We start from the raw sequence: 27,807 nt of genomic DNA on the forward strand, positions 1-27,807 counted from the left end.
TGCTTCATATGTCTTGTGTAATCAGGAGATGAAAGACTCTATGGCAATATAGGCACGGCTGGGGAAACCTGCAATTCATCCTAGAAATGGGACAGAACAGGATGGGTTGGCGGAGGTGTGAAAATGGTGAAAGGTGGCAAGTCATTAATAAGGAGTTTCTTTGTCCTGTAAAAAGATTGCTGTTTTTTTCTCTATTTTCTGACATGTTTTTTTGGCTATTTTAAAATACATGATCTGTTTTAAAAGTTTCTGCTGCTGCTAGAGCCTATTATTATAAATGATTACTAGGAGAATTGTTCTCTCAAAAAATTTACAGTAATGCTTCATGAGCTCGGATTTGTCTTTCCTGAATATGGATTGCAATTAAAAAGAGAGTCATTGCCTATTTAAAAGAACACACAAAACAATCCCCAAAACCTTCAAGAAACAATATTTTTTTAAAAACTCCAATGGGATTTGTTAAATATTTTTTTTTTCTTTATTTAATAGACTGTCCTAGTAATGATTTTTAAGTGACAGAGTTATCACCAACCAGGAATTCATATTATCTTCCGAATCATTATTGTTGTATGAAAGTATGGAGATTTTATTTTTAATAAAATAAACTCTTCAAGTTCATTTTTTTTGCCTGAAGTGTGAGTTCCTGAGCAGTTCTGCTTTTCTCCTTTGAAAAGTTACAACTATTGCTATATATATGAGATCAAATTACTTTAGTTCCCATTCTGATTATTCTTGCAATTATTTTTCCATGCTAAACCAAGAAGATTACAGTAAAAGTTGTATTTAGGTGTCTGGTTATTGTCATTTTCTAGTCTAGAGGCCATAGATGCAGAGATAAACTGGAGATGAGGAGGGGAAAAAGCAAATTTGGGATATTTGTTGAACTTACAAAAAATAGTTTTGGGCTCCTCTCCTTTTACACTTAATAGTCTGTATGCACGTCAATTGTCTGCCCTTCCAGTAGTCCAGTCAATGTATTAAATTAATTTTTGGGCTTATACAATTTTTTTTTTTTTTTTTTTTTTTGCTTCTAACTTTTTATTTCCCTCCTCCTTAGTGAAAGGCTCATCCTCTTTCAATCCCGCCTACACTCAGGCATTTAAGGACATCTATCCTTAATTGCATGCACAGAAATATTTGTATGAAATGATAGCAGAAATGTATTTTTGAAGTGAGACTGTAACCATTTGTGAAGACATTTATGATGCTTGCTTGGAGTGATAATGTATATGTGCGGACTTATCATTATGGAATAGATCAGATGATTTCAGGATAATTGATTTTTAGTATTATTTTTGAAGGGTCGTGTGGAATTCTTGGCATGTTAAGTTTTACAATTTTTGACTGAATTTTAGTTCTCTGGAGATGAGCCTTTTTGCTTACTTAACAGTTGGTGGTTTTGTGCATAGGATGGTGCCCTCTGGTGCTTCAATATATTTTTACATTTAAACACAAAAAGTCATCAATAAGAGCTATTAAATACACGTTTTTCATATTGTGGTTTAGTTTTGAAAGTAAAAGTTTTAGGGAAGTTTTTTTACGGTATAAAGTAAACTTATTTTATTGTTTTAAATTGGAAAATGGTTGCGTATCTGAAAATTCTATTTCATTTTTTCTTGAGACCTGAATTCAAATCTGTTTATGCTTGTCTTTCTCCCTTCAGCTTACCTGGTTAAAAAGATCAAGGTAAAAATATCCCTATTGCAATAAAATGTATCCAGTGAACTGAGACATCTTTTTTCTTTAGGTTAGTCTCTGACTACTCCTAGTTTATTTTTTTTTCCTTTTTCAATTACTTTCTACACTATCTTCTTTTTACCTAGACTGACTTTAATATGACTCATCCAATTGTTGGGATGAGTAAAAAAGAAATGTGTCTCAGTTTATATACAGAGTTCTGGGAATATAGACAAAGAACCTGCTACACATTACCAGGAAAGTTGTTCAGCTCTGCTTGTGCTCTTCATGGGTTCCCTGCTTGCCCTGTCGATTAGGGAGGAACATTCAAGTTAATGTTCTCTCATTCCAGATTGAAAATTAAGGTGATAACGTTGTGCAGTTTTGGGGTTTTTTGGGAGCCAAAATCAAATATAAGCTTCAGTCTCCAACAACAGTGATTTTCTCCTGTTTTGATCCAGTTTGAAGACTCCTACCAAGGAAAAAACTTTGTCAAAGTTTCATGGTATGAATCAAGCACTAGTAGTCTATAGGTTCCTATAGCTGTGCAGATCAGAGGTTGAAAGCAGTTGTAATAAAAACTGATCATGTCTTTCAGTTTGACACAGTTCAAATTTGTGCTATGTTTCAGACCGTCAGCATCTACTTCAGGGGTCCATAAAGCTGAGGAAGATCCTTGGGGCTCTTCATTCAGAGGTGTATAAATGTAAACAGAACCTGAAAGAACTATATTACACATGTAAAACTTCTTTTGGTATCCTAGGCATATTTTCCCCTTTTTATGACACTTCCTCCTGCTGAATGTGAAGCAATTTACAGTGAGAGAGAGATTTTTAGGGTAGACATAATTGCATGTAATTGTCATCTCCTGAAGAAATGGAGCTAGAAGGGTTGCTACTTCCTCACTTGCTTTCCAACAGAAAACACTCTGTGTTGTAAATTCAGTTAATTTTGTCTCGTAATTAAAAAAATTATCTCAAGGATGCTTTTAGGATTCCATGTCTCTTCAAGGTACTGCAATATTGGTCTCTTGCCTGCCTGATAATTTAGTTCTCAAAAGTGGAGAATTGTTATCCGCATCTCTTGCAGTGTCATTATCTGTTGAAATGTACACTTTCAGATAATTATTCAGAGGTAGCAATTACTTTATTTAGATAGGTGTAGATAATCTTTGAAATAAATATATGTATGGAAAATAAACTTCAGTATCAGAAATAAACTATGATGTTCCGTAATGGGTAAATCAGATGTGTATTGTCTCAGTTGTGTTTGCAGATTTGAGAAAAAGCCTGATTTCTGTCCATGGCCAGAGATGGCCTGGCTCTCCAGTGTACACTTACTTTTTCACAAAGGCCAGTGCTTTAGGCCAGACTTTGTTCTGAAGCCCCTGAAACAGCATGTGTAAAGTGTCTTCAGAGGACAGTGTCCTAAGGGAGTCAGTAAACCCGTTTAATTCATCTTCTTCTCACCTAGATGGGAAAGTTGTGATACAAAGTGTGAATTTCTTCTAAATACTCTGATTTATTTCTGTAAAGGCAAGCAGTTCTTTCTCAGGGTTTTATTCACTTGTGTGCTGGCGAGCGTTGATTTGTTGTTCCCACAAGATGGAGCTGTCTACATATGTAATTAACATGGAATTTATACTACTGGTGCATCTTGGGGAGCTCTGTCAAAATACTGGTTTAAATCATAGGTCACAATTTTATTAGTATCTTTGCAGAAAAGGGTACAATGTATGACACAAAACAGTAACTATTATTTTAAGGAGGTAGGGTAATCTTGTGATTAAGGCATTGGGAGGTACACAGTATTTCTTTCTTCCCCCCCCCCATTTCGAACATTTATTCCCTGTATTATTTTCAATTAAATATTGTGATAATACCCCTGAGATTAAAAACCAGTACTTTCTTATCATTAAATTTAGGCATAAGCAGCCTTAATATTGAGGAAAACCTAATCAATGCTGATTTTTATAACAGTGAAAACTGTATTACCTATGCTATGTTGTATGTACTTCCAGAACTTCTGGCTGTGTTTTCTGGAATTTTTTGATATCATTTTAAGGAGCAATCTTCTGATTGCAAAGGATTCCCTTTTTTCAGTATTTTAACAGCATGTGTGAAAGCGTTGGCACGGATGTGAAATGGATAAAAAGTTATCAAGGCAGCTATTGGATACCTTCAAATCATCAGGCAATAACTAAGTCCAAAAAGACAGTGCATTGCTACTGTCAAAGAAAGTTTAGTGTTACAAACTCAAGTATGCAGTTCCTCTTGCACCATCTTTTTGCAGTCTCATTCTCCTTTTAGATATATTTTCTTTACTGAGTTTTACTGCTGTTTTCATTTATACTTACATTACACAATTTACAGTTTGAGCACATGGTGATAGAAGTCTCCTGTCTTTGTGATAATGCCTCCTTTCTCACTTCTCTTTGAGAACACTGGAAGGAGACCTAAACTTGAAGGCTTCTTCCACCCTTAAACAGAAAGGCTAAAGAAAGCAGTAATAAAATGAACTTTCGTTTTTGTGTATGGTGTTTTTGTTGGTTTGGTTTTGTTGGGTTTTTTTGGGGGGGTTTTTTTTTGTTTGTTTGTGTGGGTTGGGTTTTTTTGGGTTGGTTGGTTGGTTGGTTTGTTTTTGGGGTTTTGTTGTTGTTTTGGTTTGGTTTTTGGTTTTTTTTCTGTCTTTTTGCTTTAGCATGCAGTGCAGTATAGGTGGTGAGTCCAGCGCGTTTAGAGGAGGCTCATGCTTTCCAGTTATCTGTGAAGGCACTTTGATACATCTGGTCCTCCTAATCTTTTTTTCTTCTCCAAGGACTCTGAAGACAGTTGGATGTCCCTCTGTGTCCACCCTCTAGTTTCCAGCCTCTCTGACCCTTTTCTTAATGGCGCAATATTCATGTAACCAACCTTTGTATTTTGGAGTGCTGCAACATCAGTCATTGAACCTTTTTCTCATCTTTTCCCCATTTCTTTACAGGTGGCAGTGCTAGGCTCCACATGCTTGCCCCTGTGTCTTCTCACACAGAACATTAGGTTGCCTAATGAGGCCTCACTCAGTGCCCACTGTGTCTTGTGCCTTTCCTTCCTCCCAGGCCAGGATGCTGCTTCTCCCGCCAGCCCGCACTGGGTTCTGGGTGTGGGTATTTCCCCCTGGCAGATGCAGGTCACTTGTGACCATTCACCACAGCCCTTTAAAGCTCAGTCATCCTGGGCAGCCTTGAGGGAGCCCTTTCAGGTAGTCTGACAGGAACCTCAAGAGGAGAGACTTACGGGCACACTTTTGCTTCTTCCAGCTGTCATTTCAAACTGTGGCAGTGGAAATGGTGAGGGGTGAACCACTTTATGGGTAAACAACCTTATTTTTCCCCTGGTGCACTTTGGAGGAAAGAACCTGCTTTCAGTACCATAGCCTTATTTTTCTGTCCCCAACAACAAAAGGGGTTGTTCTTGGAATATTTTGTTCAATAGTTTTGCCCTGAGAAAATACCTATAACAAGCAGAACGTAAGGAATTGGCTTTCTTCCTTCAGAATGTAGGAGAGCATATTGCCTTTCTTATGTCTCTTAAGTTCAGTTGCTTCTCTGAATATATTGTATGAGGTTAAAAGAAACTCAAAAAGCATAAGGAATCTTGTTACAAGTCTTTTCAATCTCTTCTGCATCCTTTTCTTCACTGAAAGGTCACGTTCCTGTCAGACACTCAGCTATAGGTTTGTTGTGCTGATGATGAGCCCAGATCTCATCAAAGCCCAGGGGTCTGGTTAGAAAAGGGAATCTTGAAGAATACAGGAAATGACACTTCTCCAAGAAGATTGGGAGGGAAGTACTTTCTGTCTACTCAAGAGTTTTAGAGGCTTTGACTCATGGTTACCTGGTTCTTGAACTTAAGACTGTACTTCTGCAAGTAACACTGAAACCCTTGGAACTTCAGCCTTTTCTTTTCCTCATCTTAACTTTTTAAAATTTTTATTTTTTTACAAACCAGCTTCTCCTTATAAATGTCCGGAGAAAACTTTGTAATTGTGAAAGGAAATTAGAGGCTAAAAAAGCAATTTAAAGATTTTTGATCACTTCTATTTTCTAACACTTGTAGTTTGCAGTGCAAACATGTTTGTATGTGTATGACTAAATCATCCTCGTATTGCTGCTCTCATTCTGTGTGAGAAGCTACTTTAAAACTGCCTGTCTTTGCTGTTGTTGATGTATGAAATTATTAATCAACTTTTTGAACTGTCTGTGCCTTGTCTTTGTTGGGGGACTCCATACCTTTGGTTTTGGTACTGTTCTATGTAAAACCTCCTGCTTCCTCTGACAAAGTCTAAAGGTTTAAATTGCCCTCTGCCTCTTTCACTCATTCTTATGCTGGAGCCTTTTTGCACACAGATTTCTGTTTCTGATGCTGCTTAGCAAACGGCGTCAGTAATTTCTCCCAAGTCATGTTTCCTCCTGGAGGTTTCAAAGTGAGCTATTAAAGAATTAGTAAAATAAGCCAAAAGACCTGATTCTAGCCCTTCCTGACAGTTAGATCCCATGGAGGAAGCAGCCTTAGGCGTGTGCATGCCACGGTTTTGCCCTGGGAGCCAGTGGGCGTGGGCAGGTGGGGACGGAGCTTTGGGGATTGCCAGGGGTCCGGCTGCTGCCGCACAATGCTCCGGTCATTCCGGCTGGAGTCATCCGACTCTGATTTAGTTGGATAACTCTGCTGGTAGGAATACCGGGAAAGCAAATGTGTATGTTTGCACTTCTTTATATTTAGCAAGGAGTGGAATTTGATGGAAAAGCGATCCATGCTATTTGAGGTGGTTGGAGAAACTGATTCTTTTGTACCCATATTTGAGCATTAGGGCATAAATAACAGACCAGTGAGGCTCAGGTCAACCATGATGTAACTGGTTAAGCACCTGGATTAATGCCATAAGGGCTGGGTTTTGTGCCATCAGTTCTCGGTTTTGTGCCATCTTTTTTTTAATGCTGATTTTGGTGGAGTGGTCCACCAAAGGATACCACTGACATCAAGTTTGCTCACTTTTATTTTCTTTTTAAGAGAGATAGGTTTCAATAAAGATCGTTGCATACATACTATTTTCAACTGGGGATAAAAGTAAACTCTGATTTTCTTATTTGTATTTAATAGGTCTGTATATGATGACCAACCAAATGCACATCAGAAGTTTATGGAAAAACTTGATGCCTGCATACGTAACCATGACAGGGAGATAGAAAAAATGTGCAATTTTCACCATCAGGGCTTTGTGGATGCTATTACAGAACTTCTTAAAGTTAGGGCTGATGCAGAAAAACTAAAGGTAAGGAACAAGTTTTTCAGAGTTTCATATATCATCTTTGAATCTAAAAGAAGGAACTGGACTCTTCTACTGAAGATTAATTTAGTATTTATCACATGCATTCTGATGTTTGCAGCAATTTTTAGAAGTGAATTGGATTTATGATTAAAGCTGTGTTACCTGATACAGTAATTTACATTTACAAAGCTGAATATTTGATTAGATCTCATTCTGATTTTTTTTAATGTATGTTTTCAGAAAATGCTACCAAATTATTTTGCCTTTTTTAAAGACTTTCTCAGAAGGTAAAGGACAACAAATGATAAACACAGTATTTCTGAAATAGGTCTTTTCCTAATCATGCATTTATATGTCAGACCTTAGAAGAATTTAAAGTCCTTATTAGAAAACTAAAAATACCACAATTATACATGAAAAAAATTGTTCTTTACTTTGTAATGAGCAGAAGAGTAGGTGATGTTAGTAGTTTTCATGAGATATGAGAACCAAGATTTACTCACAGATCAGAATGCAGAATAGTGAATTATGAGATCCGTCCCTTTTAGCTCTCCTTACACTTTTGAGAGCAAAATATGCACACCAGACGGAATGAACATAGTTCATCAGAGGTTATGATTAGAGGACCATTATATAAAGGATATTCAGATAACAAGAGACCAAATACAGCATCAATGAGGTCATTGAGCATCTTTGTTCAGAAATTAATGAGATTTTTAATAAACTAGAATGTGCTTCCTTATTATGATGACCTAATGAGTCACTTACTATGTGGGAAAATCTGAGGTTGAGCTTTGCCTGCACCTGCAGCATTAAAATGTTGCTGTGGTTTGGAGATTTCCACGTTTGATGTTAATCAACCACCCAGTGTTTGCATTCAGCAAAGTATGAATGTTTAATTACCATAAAATGCAATCACCATTTCTTACAGACAATGAATGGCCCATAGAGCTCATTGAGGTTATCAAAAAGGGACCAGTGGTCAATTGGGTCAATGATTTGAATTGTTTGACAGACCTACAGAAACAAGGAAAGTTCAAAAATCCCAAGTAGATTTGAGAAGTTTGCCACAGAATCTGTTAGAAAGAACTGTCATAAGTAATTGAAGTTAACAAAAGCCCTTTGCGATCAAAAGTTCAAGTTCAAGCTGTAGAGTTAATTTGAATTTGCATTTCTTTGTTCTAAGCTTCTCAGGAAGCATGATCTGATTACAAGGGTGAGCAGTCACATCAGGGCAATATATGCATATTTGTCTAACAAAGGTGAAATTATTTTTAAGGTCCAAGTTACTGATACCAACCGAAGGCTTCAGGATGCTGGGAAAGAGGTGAGAGAATGGTGCTTCCTATATGGGCATTATGAATTTTTGTAGCAAAATAAATTTATTTGCATAATTTAAGTGTGATTTTCTTTCCTTTTTTAAAAAAATAAACCTTTAAGGTGATAGCTCAAACAGAGGAAATCATCCGATGTAGAGTTCAACAGCGGAATATTACAACAGTTGTGGAAAAACTACAGTTGTGTCTTCCAGGTGAGTGACCTATAGCTAAGTAAGATGGCAAATTAAATAAAGTAAGTCACAATAGCCAAAAGGAAAAGACTTTTATTTTTTCTAAGTTGTGGTCTTGTAACATCCAGTTTAACGAAAAATTAATAGGTTTTTAAAAAATGTCAAAACGTAGGTTCCATGTCTTTTGTAGTATTTGACATAGAGCAATTGCGACACTGTCAGAAGACAGTGAGACATTTAAATGATCCAAACAATGTGGCCACATACAGCTTTGAATGAACTAATATTTTTGATATGTTAAACAATTCATTTTTTTGCTTGAGAGGGTGGGTTTTAGTGTTTGAATACTGGGGAAAATACTAATGATACTCTTTCAACGTTGTACTTTTAGCTCTGTGTCACTACAGGTGTTTTAAAATAAAACGTAAGGACTCTAAATGTTGTTTCAGGAAGGTAATATTGTAGGATTGCACATAAGCTCCCTAAGGGTTTTATCCTGTTTGTCATATTGGTGTAAAGTAGATTTGAGAATTTTTCTTTGTGAAGTCTTCTTGTTGACATGTTCTAAGTACAGTAGGTGGTACTGTTGCCTTTTTATGGAGACAGACCATGGACTGGTAATGCAGATAAGGTTGTGGCATGTAGTAAGTGAATGAATATGCTTGATATGTATAGTGCTGACTGTTTTGTTAATATTAATTATTTTTAATTTAAAAGCTGTTAAGAGTTCAGTTATTTTTTTCTTTTTTAGCTGCATTCTAGAATCTTTTTTTGCTAGGTTTATCACATTTATGCTATAGTAGTAATTAAATAAGGTAAATATAGCACATCCTTTTCTGTTTCTAATTTTGTCCTTTACAGTACATATTTTCCTTTTTTATTAACTAAAGCCATAATAAGACTAACAAATTAATCTGCTTGTTTTTATGCAGCGCTGGAAATGTACAGCAAACTAAAAGAACAGATGAGTGTAAAAAGGTGAGTAAACTTATTTCTATGAGAAAAAATGTAACATTTGTAAGTAAGTCGATAGAATAGCACTTACATAGACAAGTAAGTGTTCTAAGTCTGTAGCTTGGCATATGTGTAGTCTTTGTTTCCTACTGGCCTGTATTTCAAGAATATTTGAAAATGTTGTATTAAAGAGCTTCTAGGACATTAGTGATTGCCATGAAAAATAATGCTTACTTAAATGGGCATGACATGTAATGACGTTATGATTATAAAATATGAAATAAAATTTGCTCTTCTTTATTACTTAAAGCAGTTTAAGAAGCAAGAAAAGTAAGATCCTTAGGGACTAAAGATCTTTCAGAGTACATTAATAGCTGATTAATATATCATCATATATTTAAATCAAACTCATAATGCAAGAAAAAAGGACATTTTACTCCTTGTACCTTTCTTTAGACCTATCTGGTTTCTCTATACTTTTGTGTAAATGCGAATATGGGAACGAAGTGCAGATAATGTATTGTGGTTTGGGGTTTTTCCCTCTGTGACAAGTTGACTTGTTAAAAAGAATAAAAAATATAATTAAAAATTAATTTCTAGAATAACAGTTTATAACTAGTACATGACTAGCTGCTCCTTCCTATTGTGTCTCCACTTTTCATCCTCTCAGGGAGCCACTCACTGCTGCTGTAGTCCCAGTATCCCCAGTTCTACCTCCCTCCATGGCAGCTTGACTGCCCCTGCCCCATGCTTTAGCTGCATCCTGCCCCACTGGGGCTACTGCCTGCACCTCGCACACCCACCCCAGCAATACCACTGCAGCTATTTTCTTCTTCATGATTTCCATATCATCACTGCCACTGTGATCCCTGCCTGGTTTGCTCAGTCACTGGTGCTCTGTGCCTGCCCTTTCGGGATTCCTGGCTGCTGACGGTGCCTCTTTGTGCACTTGGCACCACCGCAGGGAGCTCCTGCTGACAAGTCTGTCTGGACAGGACTGGTTCCATTTGGAACTAGCTGTGCATGGTCAGTTGTCTGCAGGGCTGCTATGTAATCCAGATTTTGTCTGGATTTCAGTTTCTGAGTAGCCAGCACCTCCTACCATACTGTTGGACATCTGAAAAACCTCAACAGCAGCCACTGTGTATGAACAATCAGCTCTGAAGCCTGTGTGCAGACATGTCCAAAATGCTTCAGATTAACTGTACACATCAGCTCTATGAACATTGCAGCAAATCTGATGCATCTTTGACAGTGATATACGTGCTACACGATGCCTAGGTATGTTTGCTCTCTGGGAGGTCTTTGCAGAAATACAAAAGCTTTAAGAATGACCTTACAGCTATGGTACTGGGGTGTTTCTTATTACAATTAAAACATGCTGTATGTGAAGCAGTGTGGTAGATCTCATCAGCTTGGCTACTATGCAATATTAGCTTTGAACAGGGCACTAGTTGGGCATCTGCTTAGAGCAGCTGGCATGTAGTAGTGGTAGTAGCATGTTATTGCAGCGTTCTTGGAGCGGCTCTGCATAAAGATGTAAATAGTCCCCTTGCTACTTCAGTCAGAGATCAGACTGAAGAGTGTGCTGTCTGAATCACACCACTTCCCTCTGCAAGGTCTTTTGTGGACTATGCTATGTTTAGTGTGCTGAAAATACTGGAAACACTGGGTTCAAGTGTGTATTCTGCCATACTTTTGCTCTGTCAGGCAAGGCAAGCAGTGTTCTAGTTTTTGAATTGCAGGGGAAGTTATAGTTCCTAATGTCATCGTGTAAAGAGCATTTAGGCGAGATAAAATTGCTGATGGTTTTTAGCATTTTGACTCCATATTTGCTAGTGGTTTTGTAGAGTCCACTGATGGTTGATGCGCTTTCTGAGAAACCATCAGCACTCTTCAAATCTTAAACTTATATCTGATAATTTTCCTGTGGAAGTTGTTGCCAGACAGGAAGTCTTGAAAGTCAAAGGACTCCTGAATTGAGGGGTTTGGACATGTTATTGTCATACCATAAAAAGATCTAAAGGAAAGGGGAGATGCTTTGATGTACCATGCCTTGAAATCACATGGAGTGCAGAAGGCTTAGACTCTGCTGCAGGCTACTGCTTCAGCTCAGATAACTCTTTCATTAGCTACGCTACAGTTACTATTTTGCCTGTGACTTACAATTCCCTATAATACAGCCTACAGGTGGCTATCCTATGGAACTTGCAGGTAATTCAAGTGGTAATTTCCTTGTGGCTCAGCAGAGTGCATTTATTCTGGCCTTTATCACTACTAAAAGATTGAGCAACAGCAAGGACATCCATAGTGTCAGTGCAAAGACTTGACAGCTGATGTGTACACATACAAGGGATTTCAAAATTGGTCTTCCTAAGTTTTGCTGTGAAGCTTTTTCCTGGAAGAGTCAGAGAGAGTAGCAGTCACAATCCCAGACATAACAAAGCAATGAGGAATGTTTGATTTAGGCAAAGATAATTTCTCATAAACCTTCATTGAGATTTGTTAATGCAGCAAAGCTTTCACTGCTCTTTTTTAATAAAAAGACACCTTGACTTTCCCTGCTAGTGGCCTTTTAGAATGTATTTTTGTTATTCCATTGTCTTACAGTCTTGCACCATCAATAAAACTCTCAATTCTAATGTTTAAAGGAAGGGAAAACAAAAATATGGATACTCTACATGTTTGGGGGATAGTTGTTACAGAGAAAGATTGGAATTTCATTTCCTTTTTTCCCTGGTAGATCTCTTTTGAGATAATGCAGGATTTTGGGTCCAGAATACATACTGGTTTGTGCAGATGGAATAGAGGTTTATGGAGAAGTCCAAAAAGCCATCTGTTGATAGCAACTTTTGGTCCTTACCAACATGGGTAACATTTGAACTGATGACCTATAGGTGAAAGGCTCTGTATCCTATTTATCTGTCTCCTGAGCCATGGATAACACAAGTTGACAAGAACTGTAGTAGTGAGAGGAAGTAACTGCAGAATCTGCTCTAAACAGACACAGTTGGCTGGAAAGAGTTACAGAGGGTTTAAAGTCTTAACTGGGGAAGCACAAAGGAGAAGTGTGGTTTTCTTGCTGCTCTCCCAACTGCCTAGTGGGGGCTATGCACTTAGACAATTCGAGCTTCAATTTTAAGTCTGAGATAAGGTCATCACACATTTCATACAGCTCTGTTACCATGGCCTTAGTGTTTGGATTTTGATATGTGTCTTGGGAGAAAGGTCCCAGCTGCTTCAAGTGATTGTGGTCTAACTGGAAACAGAGCTGGTGTTCTTGCAAGTCTTTTTCCACAATAAATATTACAAAAAACCCAAACCCATCATAAAATGAAAATAATTAAATAAGTCAATCTGCTAAGGTTGTTGCTGAATCTTCTCAAATCTTCTGTGAGATGGACTGAAGAATGAGTATAGTGTTTCAGAGGTGAGCTTTTTGCCCTGAAAGACTTGGATTTGTTTTTTGACCTTGGTATAAGCTTTTTTCCAAACTGTGGGAAGGACAGAGTTGGTTAGATATTTAGGTTACTAAAACTCACTGAGACAGCCATGCAGCCTTTCTCTGTATAAACCTTCCAACCATCCAAATAAACCGTAAGACATAAGGGATGCAATTATGAAAAGTTCATAATTTGTATAATTTGGTTTTACCCACGTGTGTGTGGAAATAGAACAGATGAAACCATGGTGATTTGATTTTGTTTTTCTGCATTGTTTTGGAACCACATCAGAATGCAGCACTGGCTTTTACCAGCTGCAAATCAATGCTTCCCAGAGGTACCATGGATATGGCAAAAAAACCCATCAAAATTTATATTTGATACTGAACTGTCAGCTGCTTTCTTTATCACCATTCTCAAGTCTTACTATTTCAATGATTTCACTTTTAAAAAAAATTTCCTACCACATCATTATTGACAAAAAAGGTATTCCACAGATCTTGTTTTTTTCCACACAGCAGCTCTTTAATCTGAATTTTGGAAATACTGAGCTTTTGATTGAGTTTATACAAGTTATAGAGTTATTAGTGCCTCTGTCTCAGTTCATGGTCCTTTGGGCAACTGAAAAAATTGGTATACTGGGGAAGTTTAAAAATTAGGTTTAAAGTTGGTAAGGCAACTAGATTAGAAAACAAAGACTTGTGGTAAAAGGATTTCAGTTGCAATTTCAACATGTCACCTTCAGGATCTCTCTGAATATGACTTTTCTGGAGCATTATTGAAAAATTCCAAGGAACTCCCTTTAATATGTTTGGTAGCAAAGTTTTATGTATTTATTCAGTGGAAATGTAGTAAGCAGGAATATACAGTATTTCCTTTAAGGGAAGCACTAAAGTTGGGGAATACTACTATTTTTTCTTTGTAAACTAAGTTTATTTCCTTAATTAAAATAAAAATGAGGATTCTGTCTCTCTTTTTTTTCAGCAGGAAATTTTGGGCTATAACTACATGTTTTTTTACTTAGTAAGCTTGTGTGCAAATAACTTATTCTCAGTAAAATTCAGTCTTTGTGTTCATCTTGCTCCTGATCTGTGTAATTTCTTTACTGCTGTAGTTTAACTTGGTGCGGCTTTTTTTAGTAAGTTATGGTATTTCTCTTTACTGACTCCAAACAACACTCTGCTGATGAAAATCTTAAAAGCTCTCTTTGACATTTAAAGCATAAATGCATACTTCATGTACACTAAATTAATGGTCATTTTCTTTTAGTTTTGGGTTTTTTGTGTGTTGATGTTTCATATTCTCTACAGACCTGACTCTCCTGTGCCCGGGGCATTTGGCAAAGAATAAGATGATGCAAAACACTAATACTAATCTTTGAAAGGGGGGGGGGGTTGGCTGTTTGTTGTGAGGGGGTTTTTTGTTTACTTTTGTGTTGTATTTTGGTTTCTTCTGTCCTGGTTCTTGATAGTATTAGAAGGTTCCATTTTTATAGTTTGGGTATGTTGGTAAAATCCATCATGCAATTTTCTTGTTCTGGTGTTGAAATGGATCATTTCTGCACAGTTATATCATATGACCCATGTTGGTGTTTCAAACTTGTGTCTTTAGTTTCAAAAAATTACGAATTTTGCATTGAGGAGCATATTCTCAGAAGATTAGCTCAGAAGAATAGACAGAAGAATACTGTATGTATATGAAAAAATAACTTTGAAGATACTTCTTTAACTCATTTGTAGTCACATGGGCAATCTTCACCTTACGTGATTGATGATATATGATGGGAACGAATAATATTGTCAAAATCTTCAGCATTGAGTTAAATCTATGGAAAGTTTTAAAATCTGAATACATAAATACATCATTCTAACTAATGATATGCAAAACTTTTAGTTTAAATCCTGACCTGCAGATGACCTTCAAATTAATAAGACTTCAGTGCTTTATCAGAACAGATGTTAAAAGGGCAAGGTCCTGAGCTCCATATATGTATAATTAGTAAGGGACTCTAGAATGGATTTAAAATGGATTATGTTAATTCTGATCTTAGAGCCAGCAGTCAAAAACCTTCCAGATGAACTAACAGTGTTCTGATAAGCTGATCTGTATAATTTAAATAAAAACCTTTTATACCATTTTGATGCTATTATGGTTTTATTCCCCAGAAGTCTCACCATGTGGCGCACTCTTGGCCATTTTCTGTTTAGAAAAACAAAACCCACACACATAAACCCCCCAGACCTTTTCTTATGTGCAACATTCCCGTCACCTTATGTATATTTTATATAAACCAAGTGTATAATAAACAAAAGCTCCTAATTTACACTTGAAACCTCTTTATTTGCAGTCTTCTGAAAGCGGCTCTGTTCTGGAATAAAAGAGAAGATTTTTCCCATCCTCCAGCTATGCTGAGTTGTTAACTTAGAAATGTCTTGATTAAGAAGATTCAAAACACTGTCTTAATTTCAGAATTGAACAAGAAGTCATGACTGTAGTTGTTAGTAATTTGTTATTGCTTGTGTACTGAAGGAAGCCAGAAACTTGAATTACATTTTTTGAAAGTGTTTACTCACTATATTTACAAAGTAATGTCTGGAAACTAAAGAACCATTAAGGACAATTTTCCAGGTTTTCTCATTTGAAGGGATTTTCCTCATATTCAGCTTTTTCCTTCAAAATAATTTCGTAATTTTCCAAAACAGATTATTTGGGACTTTCAGGAGGAAAAAGGAACTAAGATTATGGAAGAAAAGCTGAAAATGGGTTAAGGATATTACTCCATATTTGTGGAAAGAAAGGGTTGGAACTAGCAGCAAATTAACTCCATCTGATCTGAGTGTTTTTGCTTTTCCCATTTAAGACCAAGCCAGAAGGCTTCGGTTTACCTTACTCTGTTCTAACAATCAGACAAACTAAATTCATTTTCCCAAATGCCTCCAGGGCTGAGTAGCTGGTAAGAGTACTACATAAAGGAAAATTATTGTCACATCTACAATTGACTGCTGTCCTGCTCATGTTTAACCTGGTTCCTATACCTCTCTTTAAAATGTGGTTGAGATCACAGGTTTGTTGATTATAGTACTTTGTTGATTCAATGTAGTTGTTTTCTGGGTGGGATAGACTGTATTTTATCAGAAGAGTTAATAGGTTTGTGGTTTACAGCAAAATATGATATACTGCTGGAAAAAAACATTGTTCAGGATAGGTGTATACATGTCTTTTCTGACTAAGGATGGTGGAAAGAAGGTGGGCGTAGATGTGTGTCTGTGTTCACATATACCTGAAGAAGGCAGATACCTGCAGGCATGCTTTTTCAAGATTTTTTTCACTGTTTGGTGCATATACTGCAGTGTTGGGTGATTGGCAGTTTGTGTTTCAGAAAAAAACTCCAACTTGTAAAAAGCCTAATCAGTTCAATATAGAAGGGAAGATAATGGTTATGACTTTAGTGTCTCCATTCTGCACAGTGCACCATGTGGTCCTGGGACTGTTGATCAGAACAGTTAATACTCTAGGAGCCTACTTAAAATTTTGACTTGGCTGAGCTACTCTGGCACTTCACAGGGGTTTTTTTTTCAAACTTTATATGGATGACCTTTTGATTGTTAATTTTTCTAAAAACAGAGCAAACTAATTAGATGTGTATTGGTTGCATGTGTGATATTGATGTCTATATTTGATAAATAAATTATTAAGTTTTTATGAGAAGATACATAATTTTATTTTAATATCTTTGTAGATACTATTCTGCTTTGAAAACAATGGAGCAGCTAGAAAATCTATATCTTCCTAGAGTTAGCCAATACCGCTTCTGCCAGATAATGATAGAAAATCTTCCAAAACTGCGTGAAGAAATAAAAGAAATATCCATGTCAGATCTGAAGGATTTCTTAGAGAGTATTCGAAAACATTCTGACAGAATTGGGGAAACTGCCATGAAGCAGGTAAGCCAGCCTAACAGGATGACTTTGGTCCTGTTGTTTACTGAAAATTTGTTTCATTAGTCTCAAATTATCCCAGAAGGTTTGTTCAAAGATTACAGTCATCCCACAGACCTCTGAGTAAAGAAGGAGAGCTGTGAAATGCTAACATGTTGTGTAGTTTTTATCAGTGTCCTAGACAAGAAGTAGTTTCCTCCCTGAGAAAGGAAGGAGAGATGCTGTGTATCTCAGGTTTCAAGAAATTACGAAATACTAGGAGTAGTCAACTCCTGAATAGTCTGTTTCTCAGCAGCTACTGCACCAAAACAAAGAGCAGCCTATCTGGCCAGCTGGCCAGGATGAATTAGACAAAAGAAGTGTTGAGATAACTGCCTAGTTCTCTCTAAAGTGCTACTCGTACAGAAGACAGAGGTAAGAGCCAGGAGGACACTGAGACAGCTGGGGTCCTTGCCTGCTCCATCACAAAATAATCTGCCACTTCAGAGCACAGGTACTGGGCAAGGTTTAAAGCAGTTAATGCTTTTAGAATTTATTCAGAGAGCAAATGAAGTTTTCTTTTGACTTCTTGTTGACAGAATTCAGGTTGGGTTGCCATTTTGTCATCTAAGGTTCTTGTAAAATGCAGCATCGATTATTATAAATAAAACTTAATTGCAAAGTTGTGGTGTGCTGCCCTCAATAGTAAGGACAATATAGTGCCCTTGACTTCTGCAGCTGACTGCTCACTTAGACGTAACTGAAGACAGCAAAAAAATAGCTGGGAACTCAGATACCTGTACTTCATTTAAATATTGATTCTCTGTTTGCGATTTATGGTCAGGAAAATTACGGATTTTTTTTTTATTTTTTTCTGCCTTTAAAATTTTATTCTGGTAATTAGGGAAAAATTATGCAGGATTCACTATTGGATTCATTTATCATCCCAAATTGATGTAAGGCAAAATCACTGGTGTAGACTGAGGGTGCACACATCTTGCAGTTATACTGATGCATATTCAATTGTACCACCTGTTTTTCATGTCATAGCATATACTCATCAGTGATGAAATTTGAATTACATGCCTCTTAATTGGTTCTACTCTTAAAACAGGCACAGCAGCAGAAAACCTTTAGTACTGCTCTTCAGAAGCAGAATAATGTAAACTATGGTCGGAATATGCATTTAGGTAGAAACAGAATTTTGGAATCCAAGAATGAAATCACATTGAAGCGAACATTTGAAGATGAGGATGAACATGAAGAAGAGGTAACTTTGTACTAAATCAGTTCAACTTATTTAAAGTGAACTTTGTAGGTTTATTGAACAAAGCTCACAGTACATGGTCTTTAGATGGTTAACGTTAATTAGTAAAACATACAGAACACCTCCAAGGGGTACCAGTCCAGATCAGCATTTTAGGGTGAAAAATTAATGCTAATATTTTAGTTGTATTAATGCTAGCTTTAGCATTATGTTTGAGGACATTCATTCAGACAGGACCTGAAGTTACTCTGGAATTCAGTTGCAACTTACATCATCCATTACCTGTCCACTGTTACATGGCCCGCTGGAATATTCTGGTGTTGCTAAATCCAGCACTTTGGTGTTGAGGACCTCAACTTGGGTTAGAACTCTTTCATCTGTCAAATACTCGGTATTCCTAAATTGAATAAAACAGCGAGTATTTAGACCTTTAAATCTGATGCTCAAAACACAGAGAAACGAGTGTGGTATTGTAACACAAATAAAATATATTACTGTAATACAAAGGGAGGAGAGATTGGAGCAGTTGTTTTATTGTTTTTGGATAGAAGCCATCCATTTTTGAGTCCTTATTATGTAGACAAGTTCTGTTGGTAATATATCCCATTTTGCAGATTATATGTTTATTATATTTTATCTACTCTTCTTTTTCCTTTACTTCTTCAGGTTTTAACTGCCCAAGATCTTGTAGACTTTTCTCCAGTCTACAGGTGTTTGCACATCTACTCAGTTTTGGTATGTATTAAGGTGACCTCAAGAAGAGATTTAAATTTTTGAAATTGCATGCTCATTTTCACATTGTTCATACTCTTAATAGTTCCCAAACAGGCAAGTGTGTTGCTTCTAGTGCTAGTAGTTCTGGATGAACCAGCTGAGATGGGTAGACTGTGGATACTCAGGGCATGAGCCCACCTGTTCTTTTGTATGCATAATAAAGGACACTCCACAAGGCATTAACTACCTAGGTGTTTTTAAGTATATATGTAAAATATGCATGTTTGCCTTAATACTGGTATTAGCACTTCTGCAGTTCCCACAAGTATTCCATGTTACCCAAATATTTGGATGAATATTACAAAACATAGGAATATTCAGACTGAATCTTGTGGAAGTCAGAGTAGTAGTGAAAAATAGGAAGCAAAACCTGGAGATTCTGACAGGGTGTGCCCAAGCAGATTAGGCTGGATTCAATGGCAGAGACACAGTAGCCCATTTTAGCTTCTGTGAAAGAGATTCAGTGCACAATCTTAAAAGGATGAACACTTTTTTTGGGAAACACGGTATCAAATTATTTGTTGTTTTCTGATTTTTCTTATGTCTCAGTTACTTTTGAAGTCAGGTTACTTATAGAATATAAGTATTAGTGACACTTTGATGATGTAGATGTAAGTATTGCTAATCCTACAGTCTCAGCTGGACCTGGCTTCAAGCATTCAGGCTGGGTTATCATCTTTTTATGGAATCCTTGCAGCAGTGTTACATGAAAGTTTGCATATTGAAATACTGTTTAAAATGTTATTTCACTGTCAGGACTGGGTAGAGATTTGATGCTGGGCGTAGAAGTCAACAATCTGAAAACTGCACTGAATATTTGGGCTGGAGGTGAATGGTTGATATCTGATCAGTATGTGTTTGTATGAATTGGAGCATACTGTGTATAGTTCTTCTGCAACTTGGTTTCAAGGGGATTTTTTTTTGTTTTTAAGCAAAGTCTCTTTTACTTTTAGGCTTTCTTAGGTTAGCAGTATTTCTAAATATGACTAAGTATTCGTTATGAACTAAATATTCATTGTGAACTAAATACTCATTATGAACTAAATTTATATCTTATAAAGGAATTAGGTAAGTAGTGCTGTCTTAGTAGTATAAAATGTCTGTAATAATTTGATTTGGAGATTTTTTGGAAGACCAAGTAATGGAATTCTAAATAGCACTGGCCTAATCATGGGCTCATAAAGTGAAAACAAACCTTAAAAATGCTAAGATGCTTTATTATTCTTGCATACAAGTTACATGTGGTTTAGCAGATAGATGAGTCAATGCAGCACTGATTTCAAATGGACAGATGGTATCTACTGAATGGTCATTTTAATGAGATGAGTAGGATGTCACTTGAATTCCTCGTAATATAACCTTTAGGCACAGAAGGTATTGTGTCTTTGAGGATCATGATAGGAAAAAAATCCAAATCCAGACTCATTATAAATCTGAAGAGAATAAGCAAATATTCAATAAATCTCATGTGTGTCTTTCCTGAGGCAAAGGTAATGCAGGAAGTGTTCAGATGTGTCATATATTCACAGAAGCTTTTTTGTAACAACTTTATAATGCAGTTACTTTCTTGATTAACCTAGACAAATGTTTTAGGAGACAGTGAGTTTCAATTATACAGTAATAGGCAATATGCCTTGTCTATGAATATTAATACACTCTGAAAGTTGTAGTTTAAAAATGGACATACTGTTTAAAATGAATAATATTACTTGACAAAATGTACGCACACGAGCAAAATTTTTGTTTACAGTACAGGCTGCAAGCTTCTCTACAGAAAGAGGTAATTTCTGCGTATTTCACGCAAAATTTTGCGGGTGTCAGTTGGAGGTTTACATGTGGAATAAATGCAAAATATGTGCTTAGTTTAAGAGAATTCTACCCTTAAATTAAGAAGAGCCTTTTTCATACGGAGACAATATTCTTTTTTTGACTACTTACATCTTTTTTTAGGGTGACGGAGAAATATTTGAAAATTACTACAGAAAACAAAGGAGGAAACAAGCAAGATTAGTTTTGCAACCACAGTCAAGCATGGTAATCAGTACTTTTGGTTTTGCCTTGATTTGAGTTGAAGCTAATGCTTAGTGGTATTTTTGTTCCTAAACTTGTTTTCTTTTTCACTGAAAGCATGAAACAGTAGAAGGCTACAGAAGATACTTCAGTCAAATTGTAGGGTAAGTTTTCTTAATGAAAACTTATTTCAGTTTTACTGTGTTGATTCTTAATTCAACCTATCTCCCATTGTCCAAAAACTTTCTTCTGCAAGATTCAGTTTCTGCACAAATTGTGTGGGTGGTTATTGTTGGATCTGAGCAGGAAAGAGCATCCAGATCCTACCAGCACAGTGCCCTACAAGGACCCTCCAGCATCCTGGGCTCCAGATGGCATGAAACAAACTTTTCACATTTTTACTTCATTCTGGGTGAAGCACAACAGCAAACCTACTGAAGTGTCACTGCTCCCATGGGGAAGGTTTTGGCTATACTTGGGTGTGAAGGGTAGTATTTGCTCTAATATTAGAAACAACTTAATAATTTAAGTATTATTTTGTTTTAGTTTTTTTGTAGTAGAAGACCACATTTTACATGTAACGCAAGGATTGGTAACTAGAACATACACTGATGAACTCTGGAACATGGCCCTTTCCAAGATCATTGCTGTTCTTAGAACACATTCAGTAAGTGAGAAGTCTTACCAGTATTGCAGTTTAAATCCTTTTACTTCAGAGCTCTGTGTATTTAAAGCTGGGATAGCAACAAAGTGAAAAATTACACCTCTCTCATGTTTTCTTTTTCTCGTGATTAAAAATTGCTCAGATTTGGGAGGGAGCCTGCCAAGCTTTTGTTTTGCCCAACAGTGTCAGGCTGTGATCCACAGCCATGGGCTATTTGCATAATCCTCCACTGATTTACAACTCACAGGGTCTTCCAAACCTTCTCTTAGTCCAGCAGTTTAGAATATGCAGAGTTAATCTGCTGTTATTATTGCAATCCTTCCTCATTAGTCTCAACTGACCTCTTCATTAGATCAGATTGAATAGTTCAGTGCTGAAAGCACCACCAGGAAATAGTTCCTAATTATCATTCCAAATGCTGTGTTTCCAAAATAAACTCCACCAGCAAAACCCTTGGAGCTCTCTCTTCAATGCTATAGCAGTGTTATGTTTATGTTGAAATAAAGGTATTAGAAAAATTCTGTATCACTCGGGTATTTCGGTGTGTTCAAGTGTGTCTCCTAAAGTTATATTCCTCCCTTAGCTGCAGTGATGCTGCATGCTATTTCTTATTCCTCTATGAAAAACCAATGGAATACACATTGTTCACTCAGACTGACTGATAATAAATTGCTCCAGAGTTTACTATTGGTGTAACTTTTACTATCAGAAAAAATAGAAGAATTTTATCTTTCCCTTTTTAATGTTTGCTAGCAGCATTTCCTTTATGCAGTGTTAATTTTTATTTTTACTAAAATTGATCTTTAATTCAAGGAATATTTTCTATTGCATATATACTCAGCAAAAATGGGGAAAAAGTTGAGATTGCAACCATAGTTAGCATAGGACCTTTATTATCAGTGGTACATGAGATGTTCTCATACGTTTTTACTTCTTTTGAGAGGATTGTGATTAACTAAGAAATATCCATCCAGAATTCTTTAAAGCTAAATACTTTGCTAGTTAATTGTCTCCGTGTAGATATATACACCTATATAAGAATATGATAATTTAAGGGTTGAAGGTAATGTAATCTCTAAAGAACTTTTCCAAGTCTTGTTGTCTACTTGGTCACTATTTCTTCCCAATCTGCATAACTCACATCAAACCCAGTTCTTTCAGAATCTCTCTAACATCATCCTACTGTAGACTAATGTTTAGATAAATAAACCAAACCCTTACTTTTAATAAAATACGCTAAAACCAAAACTTCAAGAAAGGTGAAACAGGTGTATATGGTCTTCAATCAATACTGTATTCTTGTGAAGCTCTAAATTATTTTAATATTAATTTTTTTTTTTTACTTTATCTGGTATTGCAAATAGTGAAGCTGAGTTGTATGACTCTACACCTCTGAAAACCAAATTTCAGTCATCTAGTAAATAACTTAATGTCTTGACCTTTTTATCATCCAATTTAAATTTGAACTTTTTTAGAAAATATTTTATTAAGTTTTACCCGTACAGCTGGGAAAAACTGTCTGAGGTGGTACAGCATTAGTTAGACCCAGGCTTGGTGGTCAAAAGAATGTCCTGTGGAACCTCTCTGATACTGATTTAGCCAAGTGTGCTTATGTTCCACTAAAATAAATGTAATTTGCTGATTTTCAGTCTCAGTACACCATGCTGGTATTTATTGAATCTCTTTAGTTTACTTTTTCTGAACTTCTACACCACTGATAGTTGTATAAAAATTTAACAAATACTTTTGTGTAGCTGGACTAAGTAAAGACAATTGAGTTTAAGTTGTTTTTCACTAGGGCTGGAGAGTTTAACCTGTGATAGTATTCTTTGAAAATATATGTTCCATATTTTAAATCCTTTTAACAAAACCAGAATTTCTCACTTTCAGTCATATTGCAGTGATCCTGACCTTGTTCTGGAACTGAAGAATCTCATTGTAGTATTTGCTGATACTTTGCAGGTACATTCTGTATTATTAATTTAACTGAAATTCTTGTAGTCAGATTTTAACTTTAGATGAGTGCGATGTTTGTGTTTTCATGAATCATATATACAAATCAAACCCAAAATTACACAGTAATATTTTAAAAATGTATTTCTTGCCTTGGGTCTTCATTTTCATTATTATGAACTGAACATATGTGTTCTGGGCTATCCAGCAAGCCTTAGTTATTCATATCTGTGCCAAATTAGTTTTGTAATCTGTGTATGCTCTTGTTTTTTAAAAATGCTTCACTTCTCATCTTAAAAAAGAATAGCATTCCAGTTATCCTTAACTCTTTAGCTGAAAGACCAAGTGAACATCATTGGGAAATATTCTTGCAATTTTTAACAAACAAGGACAAATGGGGTAAATTTCTGAGTGCATAGGATAAATACTTTGGTAAAAATTTAATAAATCAACATGTAGTGGTGGGCTGAAAGTACTATGATCTGTGTTATAGAGGTGACAAGATTGAATAATAAATCTCACCTCAGATTTCTGAAGTGTTGTGATAGGAATTGAGTGTATTGGTTCTTGAACTATCCCCTTTTCATTTTTATCCTTTAGGGCTATGGTTTTCCTGTGAACCGACTCTTTGATCTTTTATTTGAGATAAGAGACCAATACAATGAAACACTTCTTAAAAAGTGGTCTGTATTGTTCAGGTACAGTACATCAAAATAGTTGTGCCTTTTATATTGCATCTATTGTTTTTGTCTGAGTTCAAGTTTTTATGATGTAATTCTGAAAGAATTTGTTAACTCAAGTGTTGTGTATGAATTTCAGGTTGGTTAGGACTAAGATATTCATCACATGTAACTACAATTAGAAGAGGAGACATCAAGTACTGCTTCTATAGTTAATGGAAAGAAGGAAGGTGTCCAAAGGAACATTAGCAGAGAAACATGTAGGAAAGAGACATCTGTTTCTCTTCTTTAGGAACCTAATAATTCTAGGTTATTGCAATAGGGCTTTAGGTTCCTAATTTAGGTTGTCTTAATGTTTACTGTTAGTTGATACACATATCTCATGACAAACTACTGACATTGCCAGTATGTCTTCATGGTTTTTTTAATGAAGGTTGGTTTCCACCAATTCCTTGGGATCATTTAATTGAATAAAATTTAAACCCAGGAATATGTCAGCCTGAGACTGTACTCCAAAGCCTATTTACAGATGGGGTGTGATGTCTCAATGTGCAGAAATCGTTTGCCATAAAATGTTTCATTACAGAAAAACTTAATATTACATTGACCACTTAAGGTTGTCCAGCTCTCTGGAAAAGTGTAGGTGTCCATAATCAGTAGGTATATTATGGTTTACTCTGGAGTGGATTAGTTGCTCTGAGGTTCCTTTGCTGTATTATGTACATATTAAAACGCTTCTGGGTTCTTGCTCTGTGATTCAACACACTGTAAAAAGTTAATATATATGAAGTATTTCCAAAGTAATTAAAAATACTTGGGATGTGTAAAATTCTTAAAACTTTTTGAAAGTGCACACCTAAGTGTGATAGTAAAATTTATATTTATTTACACATGTTAACACCAGAAAATACTGTAAGTTACATGTCTAAATTTTTTTTCACTTCACTTATTCACCAGGGATATTTTTGAAGCAGACAACTACAGCCCTATCCCTGTAGCAAATGAAGAGGAATACAGAATTGTTATAAGCAAATTTCCTTTTCAAGATGCAGAACTTGATAAGGTAAGGGAATCTTTTATGTTATGAAAGTTTGTGGAAATCCAGTTGAAGACACTAGGGACAGTAATGATTTTTATAATTAAAAAACAATTAAAATTTGAAAAGCTAGGTCGATTAAGAGGCTAAATCACCTTCTTTGTGTGTAATTATCTAGTCATAAGTAAATACGAAAATGAAAGGTTGACTCATTTGTCCAGATGTTGGAGTGAATAATGAAACCCATTGTTTTGTAAACAAATTAATAATAGAGTTTAATTGAAAAAGTCTTTATGTAATTATAATGCAATCTGTCTTCAGTTAATTTTTGTTGCAACTCACTGGGTTTAATTACTCAGTATATGCTGTTATATTGCAAAAATACATGTAAAATAGAGATTGGTTAGAGACGATGACTTTTGTATTTCACTTTTAAATTTTAATATTTGTGTTTGCATATGTGGGGCAAAATAAACATGAAGGGACTGTGAATAATTCTGCTATACTAGCACAGCAGTAGGATGTCCTTTTGTAGCTTCAGCCATTCTTTCACTACAGACTCTTTTCGCAGAAAGGTGATTAACCTGTTCTGCTATTCAAGTATGGTTTTAGAAATACCATGAAGAAGTAAGAGGCTCATGATGGAGTCTGTAGAGGGGCACTAAGTCTAAGAACCTCATGACAGTGGGAGTAACTGCTCTAGGGGGAAGCTGTTCTGTACACAATCCACCACTACAGATACCTGCCAAAGTGAAAAGCTATTTTAATTCTATGGTTCAGCAGGGATTTGCCAGGCAAATGTAACAGCTGCATGTCATTAATACAGTGTTGCAATGAAGATGAAAAATTAAAGTTTTTATGCTGATTTTTGAATGAGATTCCAGAGTGCTTTCTGGATGCTTTCTGCCATCAAATTAATTTACTTAGCCTTTATAATACTAAAATAAGTTGAACAGAATGGAAATTCCTTATAGTGTTGGAAGTATACCATACCCTGGATACTATTTAGCATGGCATATTTTGCTAATAAATGGCAAAAGTTTTCATTTTGTACTGAATAGTTTTATCTGCTATACATATATGTATGGTTACTACAAAGATTTGGCTGTTGTTGATGGATGCTTTTTTTTTTAAAGAGAAAATGAATTATTCATGGATGATACCAGTTGTTGATTATTTTTCTCATGCATTAGTCATAAAGAGAAAAAGATTTTTTTTGTAAACGTCAAAAATTATGTGTTCAATGCAGAAATACCTATTTGGTCTGTGTAGATTAAATTGAATTTATTCACTATTGTTCTCCCAAATACAGTATCAGCTTTAAAATCAAAGTGTAAGAAGCATCTTATTATTACAAACTTACTACTATTTCCCACATGTTAATCCAAATTCCTGAAAATAATTCAAACTGCTTTGGTTTTGTGAACCATTAAAAAAATAGTCTGAGCATTCTCTAGATACTTTGGGAATCCCAGAAGAGTTGAACTTCTCAAACTTTTTTTTTGGCACTGCTTTCTTTGGGAAAAAAAAGTTTGTGTTTTTGAACCTCTTATCCCAATTACTTCTATCTTGTTCATTCAGATTAAAAGCAGTTTGAGACCTGTTTTTTAATGTATGTTTGTAAATTGCATTCTGCAGGGGCATCGTGAATTACATAACATCTCCAAACTTTATTGTAATTTAAAGAAGTGATAAAATTCTATTTTGCTTATAAGCTATTTAAACAGACATGGAAGTCAGCTCAACACATACAGCTTTGTATTTGATGAAAACCAGAAAAGGTTAAGATAGATTAAAACATTGATAATGTTAAGTGGCTTTCTAATTGTTGTGTTTAGTACCAAGCTCTGTTGGAATCAGTTTCAAGTGTAAGACAGTATTATCTCTTATTTTCACAGCAATCCTTTCCAAAGAAGCTTCCAATGTCTCAGTCAGTGCCTCAAATTTATATGCAGGTGAAGGAATTTATTTATGCAAGCCTTAAGTTTTCAGAGTCACTTCACCGCAGGTAAGCTCGAACTATCAGGAATGTGGCTGTAAAGTAGCTTGTAACTTTCAGGTCACCTAAAAATATATACTAAAATGAAAATAAACTTTCTTGTGTACTTGCTTGCTATGCTTGTTTCATAATTTACATATGTAATTCTTTATATATGTTTAATCTATGATTCCCAGTGCTGTAGCATATATTTGTATGTATGTGGATATATATATACACTATACAATATGTGTATCGGTGAGTGTAGCTTGGTGTGGTAAGCAGTTTAAAACACTGCTGGGGTTTTTTAAACAGTATTGACTGGTTTGAATAATCTAGAGAACCTATTTAACAAGGCATGTAAAGATTGAAAAGTATACTTTGATACTGACCATTTCAGAAGTAATTGTTTAGCATCCCTGATTACTTCCTAGTCTTTCCCTACTCAGTGCTTTGAGTTTCCTTAGCAATGATTTCTCCTGCAAGAAAATGAGCTGTCTGCATGTTCACTCCCTCTCCTATCCCACGGTATACTGATGGAAAACATCACACTTCACCCATTTTCTTTCCTCTTCTGGCCTTCAAAAGCTTAGTATTAATTCCATAAAATAAAATTCAGAGATCTGAAATCTGGAAG

The 27,807-nt window shown here is 35.8% G+C and overlaps 1 protein-coding gene across 6 annotated transcripts in view; it reads left to right on the forward strand.

Annotated features, from left to right (window-relative positions):
• EXOC6 (exocyst complex component 6) overlaps positions 1-27,807 on the forward strand; it is an 86,538-nt gene that overhangs the window by 13,592 nt on the left and 45,139 nt on the right. For 5 of the 6 annotated variants that reach the window (XM_032115599.1, XM_032115594.1, XM_032115596.1 and 2 more), the window contains exons 2-15: positions 6,816-6,987; positions 8,264-8,311; positions 8,425-8,515; positions 9,427-9,472; positions 16,631-16,835; positions 17,923-18,078; positions 18,742-18,810; positions 20,800-20,883; positions 20,977-21,023; positions 21,406-21,526; positions 23,414-23,485; positions 24,077-24,174; positions 25,114-25,219; positions 27,091-27,200. In XM_032115599.1, coding sequence (XP_031971490.1) covers positions 6,816-6,987; positions 8,264-8,311; positions 8,425-8,515; positions 9,427-9,472; positions 16,631-16,835; positions 17,923-18,078; positions 18,742-18,810; positions 20,800-20,883; positions 20,977-21,023; positions 21,406-21,526; positions 23,414-23,485; positions 24,077-24,174; positions 25,114-25,219; positions 27,091-27,200 — 1,425 coding nt within the window. The remainder of the gene's footprint in view (positions 1-6,815; positions 6,988-8,263; positions 8,312-8,424; positions 8,516-9,426; positions 9,473-16,630; positions 16,836-17,922; positions 18,079-18,741; positions 18,811-20,799; positions 20,884-20,976; positions 21,024-21,405; positions 21,527-23,413; positions 23,486-24,076; positions 24,175-25,113; positions 25,220-27,090; positions 27,201-27,807) is intronic. The other variant, XM_032115595.1, reaches the window with a different exon arrangement.

This window comes from Corvus moneduloides, chromosome 8, assembly GCF_009650955.1.
Source record: "Corvus moneduloides isolate bCorMon1 chromosome 8, bCorMon1.pri, whole genome shotgun sequence".
Lineage (NCBI taxonomy): Eukaryota > Metazoa > Chordata > Aves > Passeriformes > Corvidae > Corvus > Corvus moneduloides.